The sequence below is a fragment of the Lipophrys pholis genome (genome assembly GCF_963383615.2).
Source record: "Lipophrys pholis genome assembly, chromosome: 23".
NCBI lineage: Eukaryota > Metazoa > Chordata > Actinopteri > Blenniiformes > Blenniidae > Lipophrys > Lipophrys pholis.
Genome location: NC_137645.1, coordinates 4,740,337 through 4,760,770, shown reverse-complemented (window position 1 = coordinate 4,760,770; position 20,434 = coordinate 4,740,337). Strand labels below are relative to the sequence as shown.

The 20,434-nt window shown below is 46.3% G+C and overlaps 2 protein-coding genes across 8 annotated transcripts in view; one reads left to right on the top strand and one right to left on the bottom strand.

Moving 5' to 3' along the window:
- LOC308127892 (sodium-driven chloride bicarbonate exchanger-like) overlaps nucleotides 1-11,186 on the bottom strand; it is a 37,988-nt gene extending 26,802 nt beyond the window's left edge. The window contains exons 1-3 of one of the 6 annotated variants that reach the window (XM_080493288.1): nucleotides 10,659-10,787; nucleotides 10,447-10,566; nucleotides 9,304-9,333 (exon numbers count right to left, since the gene is read on the bottom strand). In XM_080493288.1, coding sequence (XP_080349414.1) covers nucleotides 9,304-9,333; nucleotides 10,447-10,494 — 78 coding nt within the window. In that variant the 5' untranslated portion in view covers nucleotides 10,495-10,566; nucleotides 10,659-10,787. Of the gene's footprint in view, nucleotides 1-5,588; nucleotides 6,525-9,303; nucleotides 9,334-10,446 lie in introns of those variants that run through there. The other 5 variants (XM_080493291.1, XM_080493290.1, XM_080493287.1 and 2 more) reach the window with 5 other exon arrangements.
- Nucleotides 11,187-13,452: 2,266 nt separating this feature from the next.
- On the top strand, nucleotides 13,453-19,254 carry stk24b (serine/threonine kinase 24b; the record flags this gene model as incomplete). Of its 2 annotated transcripts, XM_080492905.1 has the most annotated exons (11): nucleotides 13,453-13,623; nucleotides 14,870-15,100; nucleotides 15,187-15,243; nucleotides 15,864-15,972; nucleotides 16,170-16,327; nucleotides 16,398-16,583; nucleotides 16,659-16,807; nucleotides 16,881-16,995; nucleotides 17,094-17,162; nucleotides 17,394-17,530; nucleotides 17,608-19,254. In XM_080492905.1, the coding sequence occupies exons 1-11, from the start codon at nucleotides 13,582-13,584 to the stop codon at nucleotides 17,660-17,662; spliced, it is 1,308 nt and encodes a 435-aa protein (XP_080349031.1). In that variant the 5' UTR covers nucleotides 13,453-13,581. The 2 variants fall into 2 exon arrangements, with proteins under 2 accessions (XP_080349031.1, XP_080349032.1); XM_080492906.1 differs by lacking the exon at nucleotides 17,608-19,254 and having other exon boundaries at nucleotides 13,479-13,623; nucleotides 17,394-17,534.
- Between the last annotated feature and the right edge of the window lie 1,180 nt (nucleotides 19,255-20,434).

Here is a 20,434-nt window from a genome sequence, read left to right as displayed (position 1 = left end):
GTTTATGGACTTGAAAGTGTTTTAATCTTTCAAATTTGGCTTGGTTGGACATGAAGTTTTAAGGCGAGACACATGGAATTTTGACAAAAACAACAATAAAACAGTCTTAACAATCTAGAGGAACTGTGTCCCCAAGTCTTTGTCTTCACTGTATATAGCTGTTATAGCTGATCTCAGATCACACAGAGAGGCTGCGGTATTTCTTTGCGGCAATCATCACTGACTTATCATCATAATGATGACTGCACGGTTTGCCTTGTTGCCTACTGGTGACCCTGAGCTATGGATGTTGGAAAAAAAACAACTTATTTTAGCAATTTAATAAAGCTTTTCAAAGCAATCCTGACATAATATTTCAATGAGAACAGTCTCTGGTTTAAAGCTGTTACCAGGGAAAAGCCCAACAAAGTCACTCTCCATTAAGGAGGCTGTCTGCAGCTCCCATCCACCTCAACATCCAACCTTCAGTGCCATACATATGGTACCATTACATGTTGCCTCAGGCTGAGATGACAGCAGGTGAGAGTCATATCCCGAGTCTGGCAAAGAGCGTCGGAGATGACTCAGAAATATCTCTTAAAATGTGAAAGCAGATGTCACATTTTGGAAAACAAGCAGACGTCACTGCTTTAAAAACCAACCGACTCTGTGATGATCTGTCGCCACTTCAGAGTTAGATCGCAAAGGTTTGAAGCTAAATTTATCCTTATGTGAAATATGAACTAAAGATCAACAATGGCGTCACTAATCAGCTATTGGTGCTCCATAAAATGGAAACAAAATTTGATTCAGGTATTTAGGACCTCTGTGACTTTGCATGTTCCCCCGATGTATGAGTGGGTTATATCCATGTACTTTCTCTCACAATTGTAACAGATGGATATTAAAATGCAGAATTTGTGGGTGATTGACTGTTTTCCAATGTATATGAACTCCAGACTGATGCTATGCCCCAAACAAAGCTTCACCCTGCTCAGTATGACAGATGAGCCTGAATCTCCTGCCTGCAGGTCCCTGCTGCTATTTATAGACGCCGGTTTCTCTGCCTCATGTTTCTGACCCCACACCAGCGCGGAGAGCTGCATCCCGGCTCGCCAATCTGGGTTGAGATTAATCTGCCAGCCTTTACGGCGGGATAAAGCCCCGTCCCCGACCACAGGATCAGTGATGGAGGGCCCGGCGCGGCACAGAGAATTAAGTCAGCCGTTTCCCGGTTGGCCTGTCAGAGGAACGGGAGCGAGGCGCACGTGACCGACACTCCAGGGGATTCAGGAGGAGGAGGCGGCGGTGGAGGAGGGGCAGACAAGTAACCAGGCATGATGTACAGTGACATGCGGCTGCAACATGAACGTATATCATGTCGACATTGGTTCACCTTGAAGATATTTCTCATCTTTCCAGCACAGGTTGAGTATTCCTGTCCGTGCGTACGCACTTTTATACATTTGTTTGAAGCACGAGGCACAGGCTGTACTGTACAGGCTTCATGTACAGGCGTGCTAATGTACACAGTAATGACACGGGGAGGAGCAGTGTGGTCGATTGAGCAACACGCTGGGGAAAGAGAGCAGAAAGGCTTCAGGCCTGGACACAAACCAACGACCAGCAGGATGTCCTAATGTCACATGTTGTTATGTGTGAATGTATGTGCAGGCATGAGCGCAGTGAGGGTGAAGCTGAGCATCGTGACCTTCAGGAGAGAGCGCCGACATTGAGGCTCAACTGATTCTGATTCAATGCACAGCAGCCAGACTCAGTCTCTAGCATTAGTACGAGCATCCATATATCCATGTTTGGCAAGGACTGCACAACAGGAGCTGCACAGCATGCAAAGAATCAAATACATCCGTGTATTCAGAGTAACCTTGGCATATATACAGCATTTATTATGTCTTTGGCCTTGTGCAGATCATTAAAGTGTCCCCCAAAGCTTCTACAGAACTACCGCACTCTCACTCATTAACACAAAAGAACTGCCAAATATGTAAAGTTACACTCCTAAAAAAGACAGTTGATGACAGTATTCAAGCCATAAAATGTATGTAAATTTAGTAGTCTGTTTCATAAGTCTTTATACGTCCCACATTTTATATATTCTTTCTTGATCATGTTCTATGTTGACAATCATTTTTAACTGCGTAATAGCAAGGTGTGTCTATTGTTGCCACGTCTCGTGTTACTAGTTGTGTTTCAATGAATGAAGTTGACCTTTTTGATTCACAACTGCGTGTCACACTATACTGTGAATGGAGAGCGTGGGGACTCTCTAGGTGTGGCTTGAGAAAATCTAATTGAAAGAGATCCAAGAAAAGCAGCAGCTATCATGTTTGTGTGTTCCAAATGTCGCTAAATCCTGACCACAGCTTTGCAAAGTGAGCCTCTGCCACAAAGCACGTATGCAAAGGAAAAATATCACTGTAGCCAGAAACAACAACAACAACAGTCAATCCTTCAGGTTCTTAGGATGATTAAATCTACGTCAGACTGATGACAAACAGGCGTCCTCATCCTTAAACCAGCTGGTTGAGTAGGTGGATTTTACTGTTATGTGCTAAATGGCTTGAATAAAAGACGTTTCAACATTGTTATTGAGGACACCTTGGCCTAGAAACGAGCCGCCTCTGAGAAAACCTGCAGCCCCCCAATCACTGGCTGGATTACTTCTGATGAACAAATCTCTTTGGATATCTGAGCAGGTAATGCAGCAAACTTTTCCAACATGATCTTACATTTGCAATGACAATGCACTTGAGTTGGAGTCCCAATTTAACATAAAAACGAATGAAAGAATGTCTGAATAATACCATCAGGACTAGCTGGAGCTGCTGAAGATGCATTGCATGTCCATAACATCTTGCATTTGTGTCTTGTTGTTGTGATACGGTCTAAAAATAGACTCAGCCAGTGGTGTAAGTGACCTGCTTGAACTCTGAGGACATCCTGCTCTAAAAACACACACAGTCGCCCACATCTTACTCTTCCAGCTCCACGACACACTCCACTTTCCTCCTGACTCGGTCCTTAGTGTCACTGAGCGGTTGGAGGTTAATGCAGCTGAACTGAATCTCTGAAAGCGACAGCTCAGTCAGCGTTGTAAAGCTGTAATACATGTTATCATATGGATGCACAGCCTGAAGCTGCTGCAGAGACAATTAGTGGAAAACTGGATTTTGCTTACTAATTCTATAATAATGCTGAGTTAAATGTGCTTTTTTTAATTCCTCAAAGGCAAATCAAACTAATCATAACTGAGCCGGGTAGTGCTGTAAAATTGAAACTAGTCAGAATATAGCACACATTATCTGCCACAGTCCAATTTTGACACAAAAAAAGAGATGATTCACGATTGTAACCAGAATTTTCTCTATTATGGCTGTTATGGTGGCCTTGTTACAAGATCAAAACTAAAACAGGGCACTTATGAAATGTGTTTTGTTATGAAAAAGATCAGCCGTAAGTGAAAAACTCACTTGTGTGGAGATTGCACTCTTCTAAAATGCATCTTGAATTGAAAGGAGAGCTCCAGTTCTTTTACGATATTGTTTGTACAGGCTTTACGCAGCACTTTCATGTTAAATATTGCACCTGGACCTCGCAGACTTGGACTTATGGTTGTAATGATGGCAAACTTTCAAAATGTGAATGCTTACATGGTGTTTTTCCATCACAAACATGTGAACAGACGCAGGCTGCGACCAGATATCAGGCTGTGAATTTAAACTGATAGTCATATGTGTCAAACGCTAATCCTGTGGTGTTTGAGTTACATTAACAAAAGAAAAATGGTGCGACCATGAAAATGTCATGAAAATGGCTAAAAGGTTTTAACTTTTTAGTCGATTTAGCTTCTTTGGACAGATCACCAACACAATATCCAGTTGTATGATGGTAAATGGAGTCTGCAGTGCTGACTATTCTCTTTAATATGACACTTTTCAGTTCTCAAACTTTATCAAAATGCGGCTTGTGATAGGAGCACGGAGCAATGTGGATTGGTGTGTTTGACTGCTGCTTTGGCATCCGTATGACGTTAAAGATTAAGTACTGTATTACCACCTAAGGAAAGGCGCTTAACTTCTCAATGAGATGTGGAGCTTGTCCACGAGATCTTCTCTAAAACAACAAGTATCTCCTCTTAACTGACATGCGAGCTAACATATGTGAGTGTATCGTTATCAGGACAATAATCCTCTGGCTTCTTTATATCTCGGTCTCTCCGAGCATGTATTTATTCTGTACACTGATGCAAAGATGAAAACTGCTTTTAATCTAATGCTTACAGTCTTAGCGACACAGCAGCGGCTGCATGTGGACTGAGGATTAGTCTTTGACAAACAAAAAATGAAAGCTAAACTTTTCATCTTCACATTTGTACAATTGGACCAGATGGGAACAAAAACACAAGAGGAAAAAAAAGAAAGAAAAAAGAATCAGCAAAGGCAACACTAGCAGGGCATATTAACTATCCCGTTGTGTTATGATTGAGGGTGGGACGAGTTACAAAACAACAGGGAGGGTGTCTCCGGGCCTCATCCCCAGATTTGTCTGTACAGCTTGTATTCAATTGTCTTGGCACAGATACATCCGGGCCTATTGATTCTCACCAGCTTCTTTTCCAGGAACCTGTATACATTATCACACCGCGCTCTGGGAAGCAGATATGTGACCTCCTTTCTGCGCTCCTCCGATCTCTCCCGAGGCTTTCACGGCAGCAGGGATGATTAATGTTTACATTACGATACCTTCAAATCTGGGCCAGAAGGTGTATGTTAAAATGTCGTCCTGGACAACTGCAAAGCCGGGAAACATCCAATCAGGTGTGCAGAAAGTCCTCAAGTAAATGTCTTTTACCTTCAATCTGTGTTTCTGGACTGTGTAAGGAGCCTGAGTGATTCCATAGCATGTGGCTAGCTTCAGATGAGAGATGGATTATGAGCCGTGGTACAAGCCCCATGATTGGCTGAGAGCATCTACTGTCATGGTGTTGATCTCTACAGATGGCCGTGGTTACCGTGGCAATGGCAGCGGGCTCAGCATCGGCAGTATGACAGCGAGGAAAGTGCTACACTTCTACATCACCACTAGTTTCGGACACACGGCCGTGATACAAATACAGCAGCAGGAGAGGGTGACAGTTAAAAAAAGAAAAGAAAAGCTGGGAGTAAAACGTTAAGCATGTCACGCTAACAGCGGGATCAATCAATACATGTGACAAAGTGTTTAAAATCCAACAAATCTGGCTCCCAGCCTCTGTTCACCCGCTTGTGCCCGAGAGATCACAGGGGTCAGCACAGCAGCCATAAGCTCCTCTCTCGCCCCGCAACGATGGTCCCATCTGTCAGCCAAGCTCCTCTGGACCATTCACTCGCACATCAACACATCCCTCCGTCTCTGCGGCACAGGGTCCAAGCCTCCTGCTGCCTCTTGGCCAAACATGCATCTCCTTTAAACACTGCGGTTGTACCACCTCGTCGGGTCAGGATTTAACCTCAAACGTGCATCAGAAACTCAAGTACTTCATTTAGCATCACAATTACAGAGACGTCCAGTAGTGTTTTCCTTTAGATGCTCTGAAAGCTTCAACCTACCTGGTAAGCAAATCCTTTATTGAGGTCCACTGACAGCATGTTGTGCCGCCTGTCAGGTCGGGGCAGGACGCCCGCTAAGTCCCCTTGTGCTTGCGGCAGTTGTGCAATACGAGGCTGAGGCTCAGGGCCCGAGCCCCGGTCTGAGCTCGGAGTCTGACTGTTGTAGAAGAGTCAGAGAGAAGAGCGGAGAAAGAGAGAGTCAGCGTGTCTGTAAGCGCCTCTCAGTCAGAGCCTCTCCTCCTCCTCGCGTCAGCCGATCTGCCCATGCTGGAACACGGCAGCAACCTCACCCCGACGAGCCTCGCCAACACAACATGGGAACGGAAACAAGGGGAGCACAGCTCAGCTCGGTCTCTCCCTCTGCCTCCGACAGCTCTCATCCAGGGTAGCATCAAATGTTTCTGACAAGCGTCCATCCGCCAATCCCCCCTCGAGAGATTAGCGCTCTGACATCACCGATGCTGTGCGGTGCACAGTTTTGCTCTGCTGAGCCTTCCAGCTCTGTGGTTCAGTTACCTACGAGAGAGTCTCGGGTCACAGGGAGTCAAGTTGCAGCTACGTGTCCCATCACAGGTCACCTCAAGCAGGGCAAGTAAGAGAAGAGAGTGCTGGTGTTACCGCCTCGCTGTACACAATGCGTGCATATTAAAGCGTCTGTAGAACCTACCTGAGGCAAAGGAGCTGATCTCCGCCTCGAATGCATCGTCAGCGAAAGCGATCAAGACACGGTGTGCTAGAAACGGATCCGAAGGACCAAGCAGATATTTCTGCTGCGCTGCATCTCACAACTGTCAGAACAGAACACTGCTGCCGTTGTGCTCTGTGTCATGAGATTTCTAAAAGTTTCCATCAGCAAACGTGGTCCAGGTGAGGATTGGGCTGCCCTGATCTACTTCACCCAGAGGCCGAATTTCGAGTAAATCTCTCCCTTCATCGCACCATCTGTCTCACATCTTCTCCTCCAGCTCTGTAGCCTCCTCCTCTACCTACCTCCATGCCCTCCTCTCCACGCTGACACGGCTATAATTATCCGTGGAAAGGAGCACAGCCGGCTCCTGACTGCGGCGGGGAGGCTTCCTGCCTTCCTTGCCTTCCAGTCCTGCACAGTTGGAAAGCCGAGAGAGATTTCACACTGATCCAAGAACACCACACTCAACAGAACAAGCCCGGCTGGCTCTGAGCACGTTTCCTCCGTCTGTTCTCGCTGATCTTCTCGAATCTGAGCCTGAACTCGGCTCTAACCAGGCCACCTTGCAGAGAACCCGCAGTAAGGACCATGTCGATCATTCGCTACCATCAATGTGGCAGTGGGACTGAAACAAACCGGTCATGAGAGGCAGCAGCTTCTGGGACCATCACCAACTGCAGATCTCAACCAGCTACTGGAAGTTATTGTGTGTGTAAATGTTTCCAGCTTAGTTTAATAACCCAGTTTCAGCCACAAGCTGTTGACAGCGAGGACAACAGAATTTCACCATCTGGGCAGCCAATAAAAATATTGTCAATCAAACTCAAAAGACAGATTAATCTTTACTTTTCACAGACGAAGATGTGGTAACATATTCGATTTAGAGATGCTGATATTCAGGCCAGTTGTGTTCCTTCATGATAAGTGCAACAATATTCATAAAGTCCTGAGGTTCTCACAAGCGGTTTGGCCAGTGGCAGACAATTTGTCCTCCGCCTGGCTCTCGGCCCACTTGTTGCGTAAGCAATATTTTGTCAGAGCCGGTGACACGCACACATCAAACCTCGCTGCTCTGCCTCCACTCGAACTCTCCAGAGCTGTTCCTCATGCTGAAAGCCTTAACTCCACTTAATTCCTGTCACATATCGTCATTCATTCATGTCAGCCCGCCGTGGATGGCAGATACACGCTGACATGTGTGACAGTCAACGTCTAAAAATAGTCGCTGAGCAAGCTTGCTAATTGAAGACATAAACCATACAGCTGTGTGATATTACTGTAGATTAGCAGATAAATGTCATCATATTGACAACATCAGGAAACCCCTTTGAACTGTGACTTCACTGGTGGGAAACCACCTGGATTCCTTCACATTTCTACTCATGACTTTGGGTAATATGCTTTGAGTGTCAAAATTAGACAAAAAGGAGACAAATATCACACCCACAATATCAGTTGAATCAGTTTTAAACACATTTCTCCAAAAATATTTGCTTAAAAAATTGATTCCGTAGAATAAATATTAAACTTTTGTGCCATAATTTCCTCTTGATTGAAGGTGGACATTCTAATGTTGAGAAAATAAACTTAATCTGCTTTTGACTGTAACACAGAAGTGATAGAGCCGATTGTTCTCATATAAACAGTGTTGAAAGCAAGTCAAACCTTACTTCTAATACTGTCTTGTGTATGTCGTTAAGGTGCTATTCTTCTTCTTTTTTTTATTTTGAACTTGTAAACTAAGAGTGCAAATCGATTGCACGAATAATAAATGTTTGTTTATCTCTGTTTTGCTAAATGTGCTGGTCAGCTGTTCAAGGAGGAGAAAACCAACACCAAACAGCAGCGCCAGGGCTGCAAAACCAAATCAACATGCTGGAGGGAAACATCTTTAGTCGCCATTTGAGAAAAAAAAAACTGGTCTTGTTTGCATCACTGCCTTTCGCTCCGACATCCAGGGGGAGAAAAAGACGATCCCATTGTGTTTCCATCAGTGCGATTCATGCACGACAGACGCAAATACATAAAAGACGTAAGTAGACAGACGAGAGCAGGGAGGGAGACCGGAGTGCAGAGAAAAGGATTGCTATTCAATGTGGTGTGTGTGGGGGGGGGGGAACACGCAGACAACGCAGCAGCCACACTATGCGATCTTTGAATTAGTTATCAAAACCATCACTCTGATGTTGCCAGTGCATTTCTCACAACAACACGAATGATACGAGAAAATGAATCACGGTGCGTCATAACCATTGTACAGTAATTGTACCATATTATAATCATAATGTTACATTATGAGTGTGAAAGCAATCCCTCATAATCACATCATGGCAGACTTTACTGAACAATATCATACTGTAATTGCATTGCATTAATATTGTGTCATCTCTTCTTATAATTATATCATAAGAAGTTGTGATTTTACACCCTGAGGATGGGCCTGCTCTGAAGCTGTCAGAATACACTGAAGAAACAAGAATAGGAAACTTGGTGTGAGTGGATGTTTATGCCTGTGTTTGGCTCCATGGAGAAATGTTGTGAATATTTTGGAACTGTCTTAATAGATTTTCCTTGTTCATATTGTAGCAACATGATATTAAAACATTATTATCTTAAATAGTTTCTTATATCAGATTGTAATTGTATCACTTTACTTTTCGTTTAACTGTAAATATAATGTAGCTTTGCTGTTGACTACTTTTTAATAAAAAAAACTGAAAATGAAATGGTTTACTTTTGTGTAATTAAAATTGTTAAATATGAAAAGAATTAAAAGCCTACTTAACTGTGCACTCTTTAAAAACTTGTTTTAGGGAACCAGCAGTCAGCATTTGCTTTGCCCTTCACATTTCTTGTTTTACTGTGTTTGCTATTGATTTTTCTGATTGCATGTCTCTGCTGTGCCATTCATGACAACTTTTTAACAAGTGCATTCAACTGAGTTGCGATCGTTATTACTAGGCCAATCAATAGGTTGTTTATTCGAGGTCAGAAAAAAGAAGAAGAGTGGGAGAAAGAGGGACTCACCACATCTTTGCTTTCTTGGGGACTTTGTTCCTGCAAGACAAAGAACAGGGAGGCATCTGACATGTGGGTTGATCACTGCATGCATTTAGACACGGTCCTTCCTGCTGTAAATCTGACATACTCTCTAGTTTGACCTTGGAAACCTGGTAACTTGCTGGAATGGGACAGTGGTGGGACCAATTTTTTTCCACACAGTGTCCCTGAGATTCTCACCATGCTAACACCTCACATACTCATACACATCCCCGGTGAAACCATGACAACGCTTGCTGCTTGCTGCGTAGGCAGAGGGATGGAGGGATGAAGGGAGCTGGGAGGGAGGCAGTGAGTTACAGTGATGGTGGAGAGACCACACTGCATTTAGACTGCAGGGCGAAACAGAAAAGACATCCCGCCAACTCCCACGCTTCATCCCCACACCTCAAAAAAATAAAAATAAATAAATAAATCAGAACTCCATCCTCACGGAGCACATCCACAAATAGCAGCCACTATTGATTTGCCTCCAGGGAAATATCCACTTTCAAACGTGGCTGAGCACAAAAGCAAATATGCAGCCCGTCTCTCCTCCGGGGCTTTACAATGCCACTGAGAACTGTCTCACCTGAATGTTAATGAGCACCGCCTGACTACAGTGTGCAGGCCCTGCCTTCAAAGGTGCTCTTCTGAGAGGGACTTCAGAGATCTGAGCTAAGTGGACATGTTCCATCCATCCATGATGGCTACAGGCTCATCCAGGTGGCACTGCGCTGAACTGGATGCAATGGTCAAGCTGGATGCATATGTAACATCAGCAGATGACATTTCTTATAAGCCTAAATAGCCAAACAGGTAGTAGATAATAACAGGAGTGAAGGCAGAGGGGGTACCTGCCTCCCTCTGCCTCATCTCCCCTGATCCACGTACGGTTAAGCAACAGCTTGGCAGCAGCCCTCCTATAGAGGACAAAGGCCAGTGAGACCTGCGCGAGAACCGGTGATAATCTTCATCCCTCCTTCGGTGATGGTGCGCAGCATCCACGACAGGCAGGCCACACTCACGCACCGGCCACGCGTCGGGATGCGGCGGAGAACGAGTCCCGCACAGAAATCAGCCCAGGACCGGCAGCCGGCTCGGGCTCAGAGCGTGTGGCTGTGGTCTTACCGTGGGTAAAAGCGGCTCCATTTGAGCCCCTTGATCCGTGATGTCCATCTTTTCTTCTCCTTGGCTTCACGAACGGGAGAATCGTGATGCGCTCCTCTACCTCTGTCGAACAAACGTTGGCTGGGAGAGAGAGAGAGAGATAAACAGAGTGGCTCCTCTTCTTCCTCCTCTTCTTCTTCCTCCTCTTGTTGATGTGATTCCTCTCTCCTCACCTTCACATTCACATTCACCGGTCGGGTTTTGTCGAGTGGAGGTAGTAGAGCATCCCCGTCCTGTCCTACATAATTTACGCATGAAGGAGGGAGGCAGTGCTTCTTCCCATTGAACACGCGCTCACAAGTGAGCCTGTGCGCACAGTTTTATGCAGGAATTCAACTGTGGGGGGGTTATTCCCTCATGAATATATATTGCCGTTCACATAAGCGGACACATTTGAGCCTGTTACTGTGTGGGGCGAATGGAAAATCTGGGCATCATGAGATTAGATTTTTAAAGTCCAGAACACGGTCTGATCACTGTGGAAGAGGCCAGATTCCTTTTTCAAATCCAGCTTACGGCTAAAACCAGCGCCTTCTTCTGTCAGTTACCCATGTGGATTTTCTCCAATACAGGCGTGCGTCACACACGCAGGCCGTGGCAGGCCGCGCTGCGCTCTCTGCATCTGTCATATCGTGCGTAAATGCGTTTTGGACACTGCTCCGCGCAACAAGCACCGCAGCGGCAATAAAACGGCTCCGGCCATCCTCCCCCGGGTATTTCGAGCTGAAGCACGCCATGCTGCGACGGGGAAACAACACACGAGGGAGTGTGTGAACGTGGCGCCCTCATCTGGTCGAACTCGGGAAGCGTCCATCAGGTCGACAAGGGCGCATCATTACAATGTGATCGAACCTGATCATAATTACACCGGATTTTTATATGTATTGCCTTCAACTGCCATAACTCTTACACTAAATACTATTTGATCACTGTGGTTTGTGTGATTACACTCTCAGCCTGTCTTCAGGGAGGGCAAGCTGCACACTTTGACAACCTGCAATGAAAAAAAAAAGTTTTTACAAATCAGTCAAATGAATAATTTAACAAATACAAAAGGGAAATGAGATTATTTTTGAAATGTTAACGTTTGGCAATGTGCAGAGATCATCTTAAACATTCTTCAGAATTTCTTTTTTAACCGTACAGTTTTTACATAAAATTTAGAGAGAAAAAATGGCCTGAAATGCAATAGTCTTTGTGCAGACATCAAGAGCAGGAATGCTGTGGCACTTTAGAGGTAAACAGACGGCTATGTGGACACTTTCCGGTTCAAGTTGGTGCAGAATTTATTTTCCTTTTGATTTTTTTAGGGGGAAAGTCTTGTACTTGTTTTCCAGCAATTGTTTGAACCGCTCAGAGCGTACATTAGTCTGCACTAAAACGTGTTAATCTCTCGACCACCACCCAGTCTCTTCAACTAAAGTGGAACTAATCCGTTTTATTTTGAAAAATAAGATCGCCGTTTCTTAGAAAAGTTCGTGAATAAACTACTTCAATATTTTATTTGGAATGATTCCCGAAAGTCTCAGTAGAATGTATTTATTTGCATTTTCTCTTATTATGTTGTTAATTAAATGCAGTGGATAATAGTCTCACCTACGAATTAACTTGTTTCCAACACACTGCCATGTATTTTGCACTTGCTATGTCATGCATGGTGTGATCAATTTAATTTAAATGCAATTATGCTACACTGTAGAAACCATTAATGTAATAACTGTGAATAACGTAATAATATATTTCCATTTGAAATGTAGTAGAGCCAATACAGTAGAAGATTGTGTCATTTTGAAATGTAATAAAGATAAATAGGTCAAATATATTTGGCATTTTAAACGTAATAAAGCCAATAAAATAAACGATTTGGGCAATGTTAAATGTAATAAAGCCAATAAAGTAAAAGATGTTGGCCTTTTTAAATCTAATCGTCAACAACAGAACATTGTGACCATTTTAAATGCAATTTAAACCAATAACATAATGATTGCATGGTTTTTTTTTAATGTAAAAAAAAAAGTCAGTAGTGTGATGTTTTGCCAATGATTAGAGCCAATATTGAAGTTAGTTATTATATTATCGAAGTAGCGTAAAGTGCTTTTGGCCGATTTGACTGATCGACCGGTTGCGCTGCGCCCAAAACGGATCCATTATTTGCGGAAAAATTATAATTTTTTTGCTCTTTTTTTTTAAAACAAAAAAGTGGATGAACTTTTATTGTTGCAAAAATAAATAAAAAGAAGAAGTTGAATTTCCCGCAGGATGATTTTATTGCTTAGTTGACATGTAATAACAATGTAAACAGAGGGTGAGTGTTGTTTGGTGACTGGGTGATAACAGCCCGGTGGAGCTGCAGACCCCCCGGCCCCCCCCGTCCGGTAGCCGGGTGGGTGGGCACCGAGTCGGGACGTCCCCGCTGATCCGGATCCGGATCCGCCCCGCCAGGCGTCACGGCAGCACCGACAAGATGGCCGAGAGTACGGGACGAAAGTGAGGGAGGAAACAACAACAGTGGCGAGCGCAGCCCTGCGGTGAACTGCCCCGGGAGGCGGGACTCGGCGGCGCGGGGGTGCGGGACTCGGCGGGCCGGTGCGGGACGGTGCGGGGGGCGCGCGGAGCCTCGAGCGGCCGCTAAACGGAACCTTCGTCAGGTCGCTGGCTCGGCTAGCCCGCTAGCCATGGTGCTAGCTGGCTGAGCGCTCGGACTCCCGGAGGCTGACAGCTCGCTCCGGACTCTAACGGTCGTCTCTCCGCGCTGGTCCGGTGTGTGCGGGGAGGGGGGGGTGGGGGGTTGAGCTGCGGGGCGCTGCAGCGGCGGGACGCTCTGCGGGACTCCGGGACGAGGAGCGAGCTAGCAGGCTAACATTGCGGATTTCTGGTGCGTTAGCATGTTAGCATTAGCAGCCGCCTGGTAGCTGGCTCAGCTGTTTCTTAAGAGGGTGGGGGGGGCGGAGGTGGAGGGCCGGGGTGGGGGGGCTCGGGACCGGACGGTGTTCCCTCCGTGTGCACGTACCTGAGGCGGCTGTCAGCACACCTGGAGGGGAGGGGAGGGGGCAGGTGTGAGGCGGAGTGATCTCTGGACATCCCGGCTACTTCACCATGGCCCACTCTCCCGTCCAGGGCAACCTGCCCGGGATGCAGGTAAGACCCGACGAGACACCCACTGCCTGGACACAATGTACAGTCACTGCCCCCCCTGCTGCGAGGTAGCCTCGATCACTCCCACCGCCCGTGCACACTGAGCATTAAACAGCCACAGGAGAAGAGTGGTGTCAGCTCTTTAGGTCCCTGCTGTGTTGCTCAGCTGCTGAACTGATCACACAGCAGCCTGCTCACATCACTCTTCCTCCACGTTATAGTCCACTTCCTGCCAGACTTTGATGAGAAAGAAGCTGCTGCATGGTTTCCATTCCAGATTGAATATTTATCAAAGTTTGGTCATTTGGAGCCTCGTGGTTGCTGCTACTTTCTGATCCATCGCCTGCATGCTGGCTCAGACAAGCTGAGACACACGACACACACTTTCAGCTTTTTCTTAGTGCTTCCAAAGTCCTCTCCCGTCTCCCAAAACACAGCTTTGTTTTGCATCCAGAATCAATGTGATCAGGTGTGTTGCAGCAGAAACAGACCTTTAAACAGGCTGGACGTCCCTGTACTGATGTGCTGAAATGATTAGTTTCCACTGAGACGTTCAGATTTAGTGAATGACTTTTATGATATCAAGCCTCAGACTGTGTTGGTGTCGAATCAATTAGTTGCCCCATCAGATCATGTAGCACAAAATCAACACTTAATGGTTATTATTCATCTATAATGAGGCACAGTGGGAATGTCACTTTTTGTCAACAAGGAATAATCATTGTTGTGCTATTATTAATAACGCTGACACATCTTTAATACCCCTCAGCCAGCGGGCTGCCTCTGCCCGCCCCTCCAGTGGATGTCGTCACAGTTACTGCTGCTCAAGCTGAAAAACGTTCCTTCTAGTTTGAGAGAAAGTGTGCGATCGATAGAAAGAAGCCGGGTCACACTGGAGCCAACGGGTGGAGCAGAATCTTGAAATCTGACTTTGATTTTTGAACCTGCCTGTTATCCGACTGTTACACTCTTTCCCTCTCACTCTCCCGTGTCTCTCTCTCTCTGTGTACACAAACACAAGGCGTCGCAATGAGTGAATTAATGTTTCCTGTAAGAATGGCACCCTGCTGGTGTTTCCTATTTACTCCCCAGCATTCAGTTCTTTTCAAACGCTCCTTTTTTTCCCCCCTTTTCTGTTTTGGCTTCGTGCTTTGTGTTTTGCCTTCCTTTTTTCTTTTCTTTTCTTTTTTTAAAAATCCGCCTACCCTTTCCTCCCCTGCCTTGTTCCGCCGCCCCGTCCGACCGGCAGAACACCCGCGTGGACCCGGAGGAGCTGTTCACCAAGCTGGAGCGCATCGGGAAGGGCTCGTTCGGCGAGGTGTTCAAAGGCATCGACAATCGCACGCAGAAGGTGGTGGCCATCAAGACCATCGACCTGGAGGAGGCGGAGGACGAGATCGAGGACATCCAGCAGGAGATCACGGTGCTGAGTCAGTGCGACAGCCCCTTCGTCACCAAGTACTACGGCTCCTACCTGAAGGTGCGTCGGAGTTAAGAGTTCCCTCAATAATCCAAAATCAAACAAGTCCAGTGACCTGACAACGTCTCGTGTCTCGCCTGCTCCAGGACACGAAGCTATGGATCATCATGGAGTATCTGGGTGGAGGCTCCGCCTTAGACCTGGTGAGTGACTGTCACCCACAAACAACCGTTAAACCCTGAAACTGGAGAAACGTGACAACGTGCAGCCGCACTGCGACAACTTCTTCCTCTTGACCCGTCCAGCATCGTGGCGGTGCCTGTGGTACAATGGGCTTTTTTCATGCACACATCTTTGAAACAACTTGAGTCCTGCACCAAAATAACAAACATTCCGGAATTTAACTTCTTTAGTGCCAGTTTGATTAAATGATGTGAATTGTTTATTTTAATAAAAACAAGTTAATAAGTGACTTAATAAGGTTGTAGATTTTAAATATCACGCATCACACTCAGTATTCAGGCTAAACGGAATATTTTGGGATGTTTTGTGTCATTCTGAATGGGTGCAGACTGCAAGCGCTTTGACACTATTTAGTTTCCACGGCAACAAGTTTAGAAATGTGCTCGACGGACTCCCACACACTCCTACTTCCTGAAACAAATGCGGCGGAGAGGAGAACTTTCAGACTGAAGGTTTTGAGGAGAAACAACAGAGCTCCGGGACTCATGGGGTTAAATTGACACCGTCAAGTAAAGAAACGTGTAAGAAAGGAGGGATTTATGGCCGCAGCTCACGCTCACCGTGTGTTTTCCTCTCTCAGATGGAGCCTGGCGCTCTGGACGAGACGCAGATCGCCACCATCCTGAGAGAGATCCTGAAGGGCCTGGAGTACCTGCACTCCGAGAAGAAGATCCACCGGGACATTAAAGGTATCGGCCCGGACTCCCACACTCGTATATCACGTGGCAGGTTAATGGCATCGACATCCAGTCCTGCCTTCAGTCATTACGTAGCTTGTATTTCAGCCGGGCAGGGAGGCGGACGCCTAAAAGGCTCCTGATGGTTGTTCTCTCTTTATTAAATGGAGTGGAGATGGAGATAAACGGTCTGATCTGCTTCCCCGCAGCTGCCAACGTGCTGCTGTCGGAGCAGGGCGAGGTGAAGCTGGCCGACTTCGGCGTTGCCGGCCAGCTCACAGACACCCAGATCAAACGCAACACCTTTGTGGGGACGCCATTCTGGATGGCCCCCGAGGTCATCAAACAGTCGGCCTACGACTCCAAGGTGGGTTGAAACGGCGTCAGCGCCGTCAGCACCGTCAGTTGACTCCGTATTGACCTCTCGGGCTCCGCAGGCTGACATCTGGTCTCTGGGCATCACGGCCATCGAGCTGGCGAAAGGCGAGCCGCCGCACTCCGAGCTCCACCCCATGAAGGTGTTATTCCTCATCCCAAAGAACAACCCGCCCACGCTGGAGGGAAACTACAGCAAACCGCTCAAGGAGTTCGTGGAGGCCTGCCTCAACAAGGAGCCCAGTTTTGTGAGTGTTTGACTCAGCAGTTTCCTCACCGCTCTGATCCCCCGCTCACCCCCCTCCCTCTCCGCCGCTCCACAGAGGCCCACCGCCAAAGAGCTGCTCAAGCATAAACTCATCGTCCGACACGCCAAGAAGACGTCGTACCTGACCGAGCTGGTGGACAAGTACAAGCGGTGGAAGGCGGAGCAGTCCAGGACCGCCGAGTCCAGCTCGGACGAGTCCGACTCGTAAGTTGCGGCGAAGCCTCGCCTCAGTTTCTCAAATGTAGTGTTCAAATGGTCTCTGCTGTCGTCCAATCAGGGAGCAGGACGGCCAGGCGTCGGGCGGGAACGACTTCGGCAGCGATGACTGGATCTTCACCATCCGAGAGAAGGACCCCAAGAAGCTGCAGAACGGCGAGGGGCAGTCGGACCAGGTGGGACCATCAAGAATTCATCGTGTTCCAAAGATTCCTGGGTTTTTTAAAGCAAAACTTACTAAACGGTCAAAGTTCTTCCTCCGTGTGTCTCGCAGATGAAAGACATTCCAAAGAGGCCTTATTCACAGAGCCTGGCCACAGTCATCTCTCCTGCACTCGCCGAGGTAAGACACACACACACACACACACACACACACACACACACACACACACACACACACACACACACACACACACACACACACACACACACACACACACACACACACACACACACACACACACACACACACACACACACACACACACACACACACACGTCTCTGTGTGCGGCTGTATTCCTTGTGCACATTTCCAACCCGCTGCCGTGTCCTCTGCTGTCTGTTGGCACGCAGCTGAAGGCGCGACAGGAGCAGGTGAACGGGAACCCGATGGTCCTGGATGAGCTGAGGGAGGCCATCCTGCTGGCGGAGGAGGCGTTTCCCGGCATCTCCGACTCCCTGGTGGCTCACATGGTGCACAGGCTGCAGAGGTAATGCTCCGTCGCCCTCGTGTGATGAGCCGCGATGCGGAGCGCTGGCAGCTTACAGCTCTTTCTGCTTCTTACAGCTTCTCCACGGGCAGGACGTCCTCCTCTTCCTCCTCCTCCTCTTCCTCCCCCTAGTGCTGGGCTGTATGGCCGCCCTGCCCCGCCCCGCCCCGGCCCCGCCCCGCTCTCCCAGGCCCTCGGGCCACCAATGCCACAGCCAGGTCACAGGGTGGCGAGTCGGTCGTCATTCAACACCAGCTGACTGCATTTAGACTCCCGTGTGGACGGAGCGGGGGGAGGATGCTGCCACTCGCCTGTACAAATGACTAAACTCCACTGAGGAGGAGAAACTCGGCAGAACTCCTTCTTGGCAGTGAGGAGGAGGAAGAGGAGGCAGAACAGCCTCATCAGACTGTGGACTTGCCTCACTCCTCCAAAATCTCCCCCTGAATCCACAGCAAGACTCCAGCTACCCCCCCCCCCCCCCCCCCTTCAGTGCAGGCAGCATATCCCAACAACCTCTGACAGCATGCTTGATGAACCTGCAGGGACGCCATGAGTGCGTCTGTGTGTGTGCGTGCGTGCGATAAAAGACTCCCTGTTTCGGCAAACTGCAGCATTCTTAATGAAACCTCAGGTAAAGTGCTTTAAGTGGACTTTTTCCTTGGAGGCAGTGGGGGGTGTTGGGGGCGGGGGGGTGGGGGTGGGGGGGTTGTCGCCATGCTGTACATGCGAACAGGAAAGAATCACTGTGTACAAAATGGTCACACGCATTTTGTAGATACCGGTCAAGTTTGGAGTTTGGACGGAACAGAAGATGCCTTCTCCACATGCACACGCTGCGGTTCTTCTTCTCCTCGGTTTGCTTCGACACTCATCAGTGTTTCCATCGAACTCATTTCAATCACCCGCTGAACGGTGCGACTAACCCATAATAAGCTCTGTAGGGGCACAACCTTTGTTTTCGTAGTGCGTCGAGTCGTGTAGGACGAAGGCGGTGAGGAGTCGGCCGCCGCCGCTCTTCTCGGTAGAAGGTGTGAGAAAAAAAACGGCAATCACATGGCGAGACGTGGCCAAACAGGACGAATCATCACCACCTGCTATAGAAGTGCCATGTCCTCTTTTATGCTCTCACCACATATTTGTAGTATGATTTGCACCTTTGTTATTATTTTCTAATTTTCAGCTGTTGTTTTTTTTTTGTTTGTTTGTTTTTTGCACTTTGAAAGTGTCGAGTATTTAAAGAAACCCGTACGAGGAGGAAATGAAACAAAAACCCAACAACAACAACAAACCGTTAAAAGTCGCTAATAGCCATGTTTTACTATATATGTTTACTTAAGAGTTCCAGAATTTACTACTGTGCTAATGCAGCAATAATGTTGAGGAGTTGCATCAAGACGCACTTGTCAACACAGGGATGGAGAGAAATTAAGAAATATCTGATATTTTTATAACTGCAAAGAGTTACGTATGGAAAATATGGAATGCTTTATGGATACGGCAAAAAAAAGAAGAAAAAAAAACAAACATCTATACCTTACAGAAAAACATATGCTATGGAAATAACTACAAGATGTGTACATTTGGTCTTCTTTATCATAGCTGACAGTTTATAGTACTGTATATAATCTTTGCTTGTGTCATTTGAGAATTCCCGAGTTAAATGTAAGCTCCTTGTAAGCTTTCAAAGTGACATGAGAAATAAAGATCTAATGCTAACTGACTACTCGTCTGTGTGTGACAATATTTCAAAGGGATTTGTAGTTTCTGGAGGTAAGTGTGACACTTATTAACGTTTTATTGTGCTGAACTTCAAAGAATTTTTTTTTTTTTTTAAAATAAGTTGAATTTCGTGAGAACTTTGCCGTCTTATCTTTTATTTTAGTATGTTCATGTAGAATCCAGTACAGACATCAAAGAATAGAAAAAAACCTATAAATATTCCAGTTTTTATTACCTGCTCCAGTACAAGATTGATTGCATAGAAGTCATTTATACAATAAAATAATATATAATCTGTTAATAATAAATGATTTACTATGTTCTGTTAATATTCTATTTTACAATAAATTTTTGAGTAGTCTTAAATGTATTAGTGCATACATGTTTTGTATATTTACTTGTATATCATAAATATACAAATTTATAAACCTAAGTATTATGTGATTTGTCAGAAAGCTGTTTTATATAATTATCTTGTTTTCATGGGTTCTATAGAAAATCTATTAAATTCCTTTATAGCCTCTCTGATGATCTGAAGTCACTGAGAATGAACGTCGCAGCAGATTAAAAAAAAACACATACGGAAATCATCATCATATTGACTGACTTCAGCAGAGGAGTCTTTACACAAGTCAAATAATCAGAACTCTGAATTTTTCACTAATTCTTACCTGGTTTGGTTTGTTACAGCCAGCAGCCTGGAGGTGAGGTGGAGAACCTTTTGTTGTGACCTGAAACGCTGACACAAAGGCCACTATTACGATCTTAATCAAACATTTCAGTGTGAAAACACACATTTCATATAATAATAATCAATATACCTGCAACTGCAAGCTGAGGGGCGGGGCTTCAGGCTGTCAATCAAACACTGGCAGGCGTGAGATTTACAGGTGTTTCGGATTGAGTGGTTCCCCCATTCACTCGTGACCAGCTTCATTTAGTGTCCGTCACTTAGCAGTCCGTCTTAGTCGGTCACTTAGCAGATGTCAAAATAAGAGTCACAGAATGTACGACACTGATATTAAACGCAGCGACAGGTTTCTATCGGCTTTTTGACACCTGCTGTTGTTCGCGGCAACCAGTTAACATGGAAAGACTTTAATCCGAAACACCGGCGTTTCTGCCGCTTTAATTATCTTACCAAATTGTTGCATCTCCGTCCAAAAGTTTTGAATGTTTTAT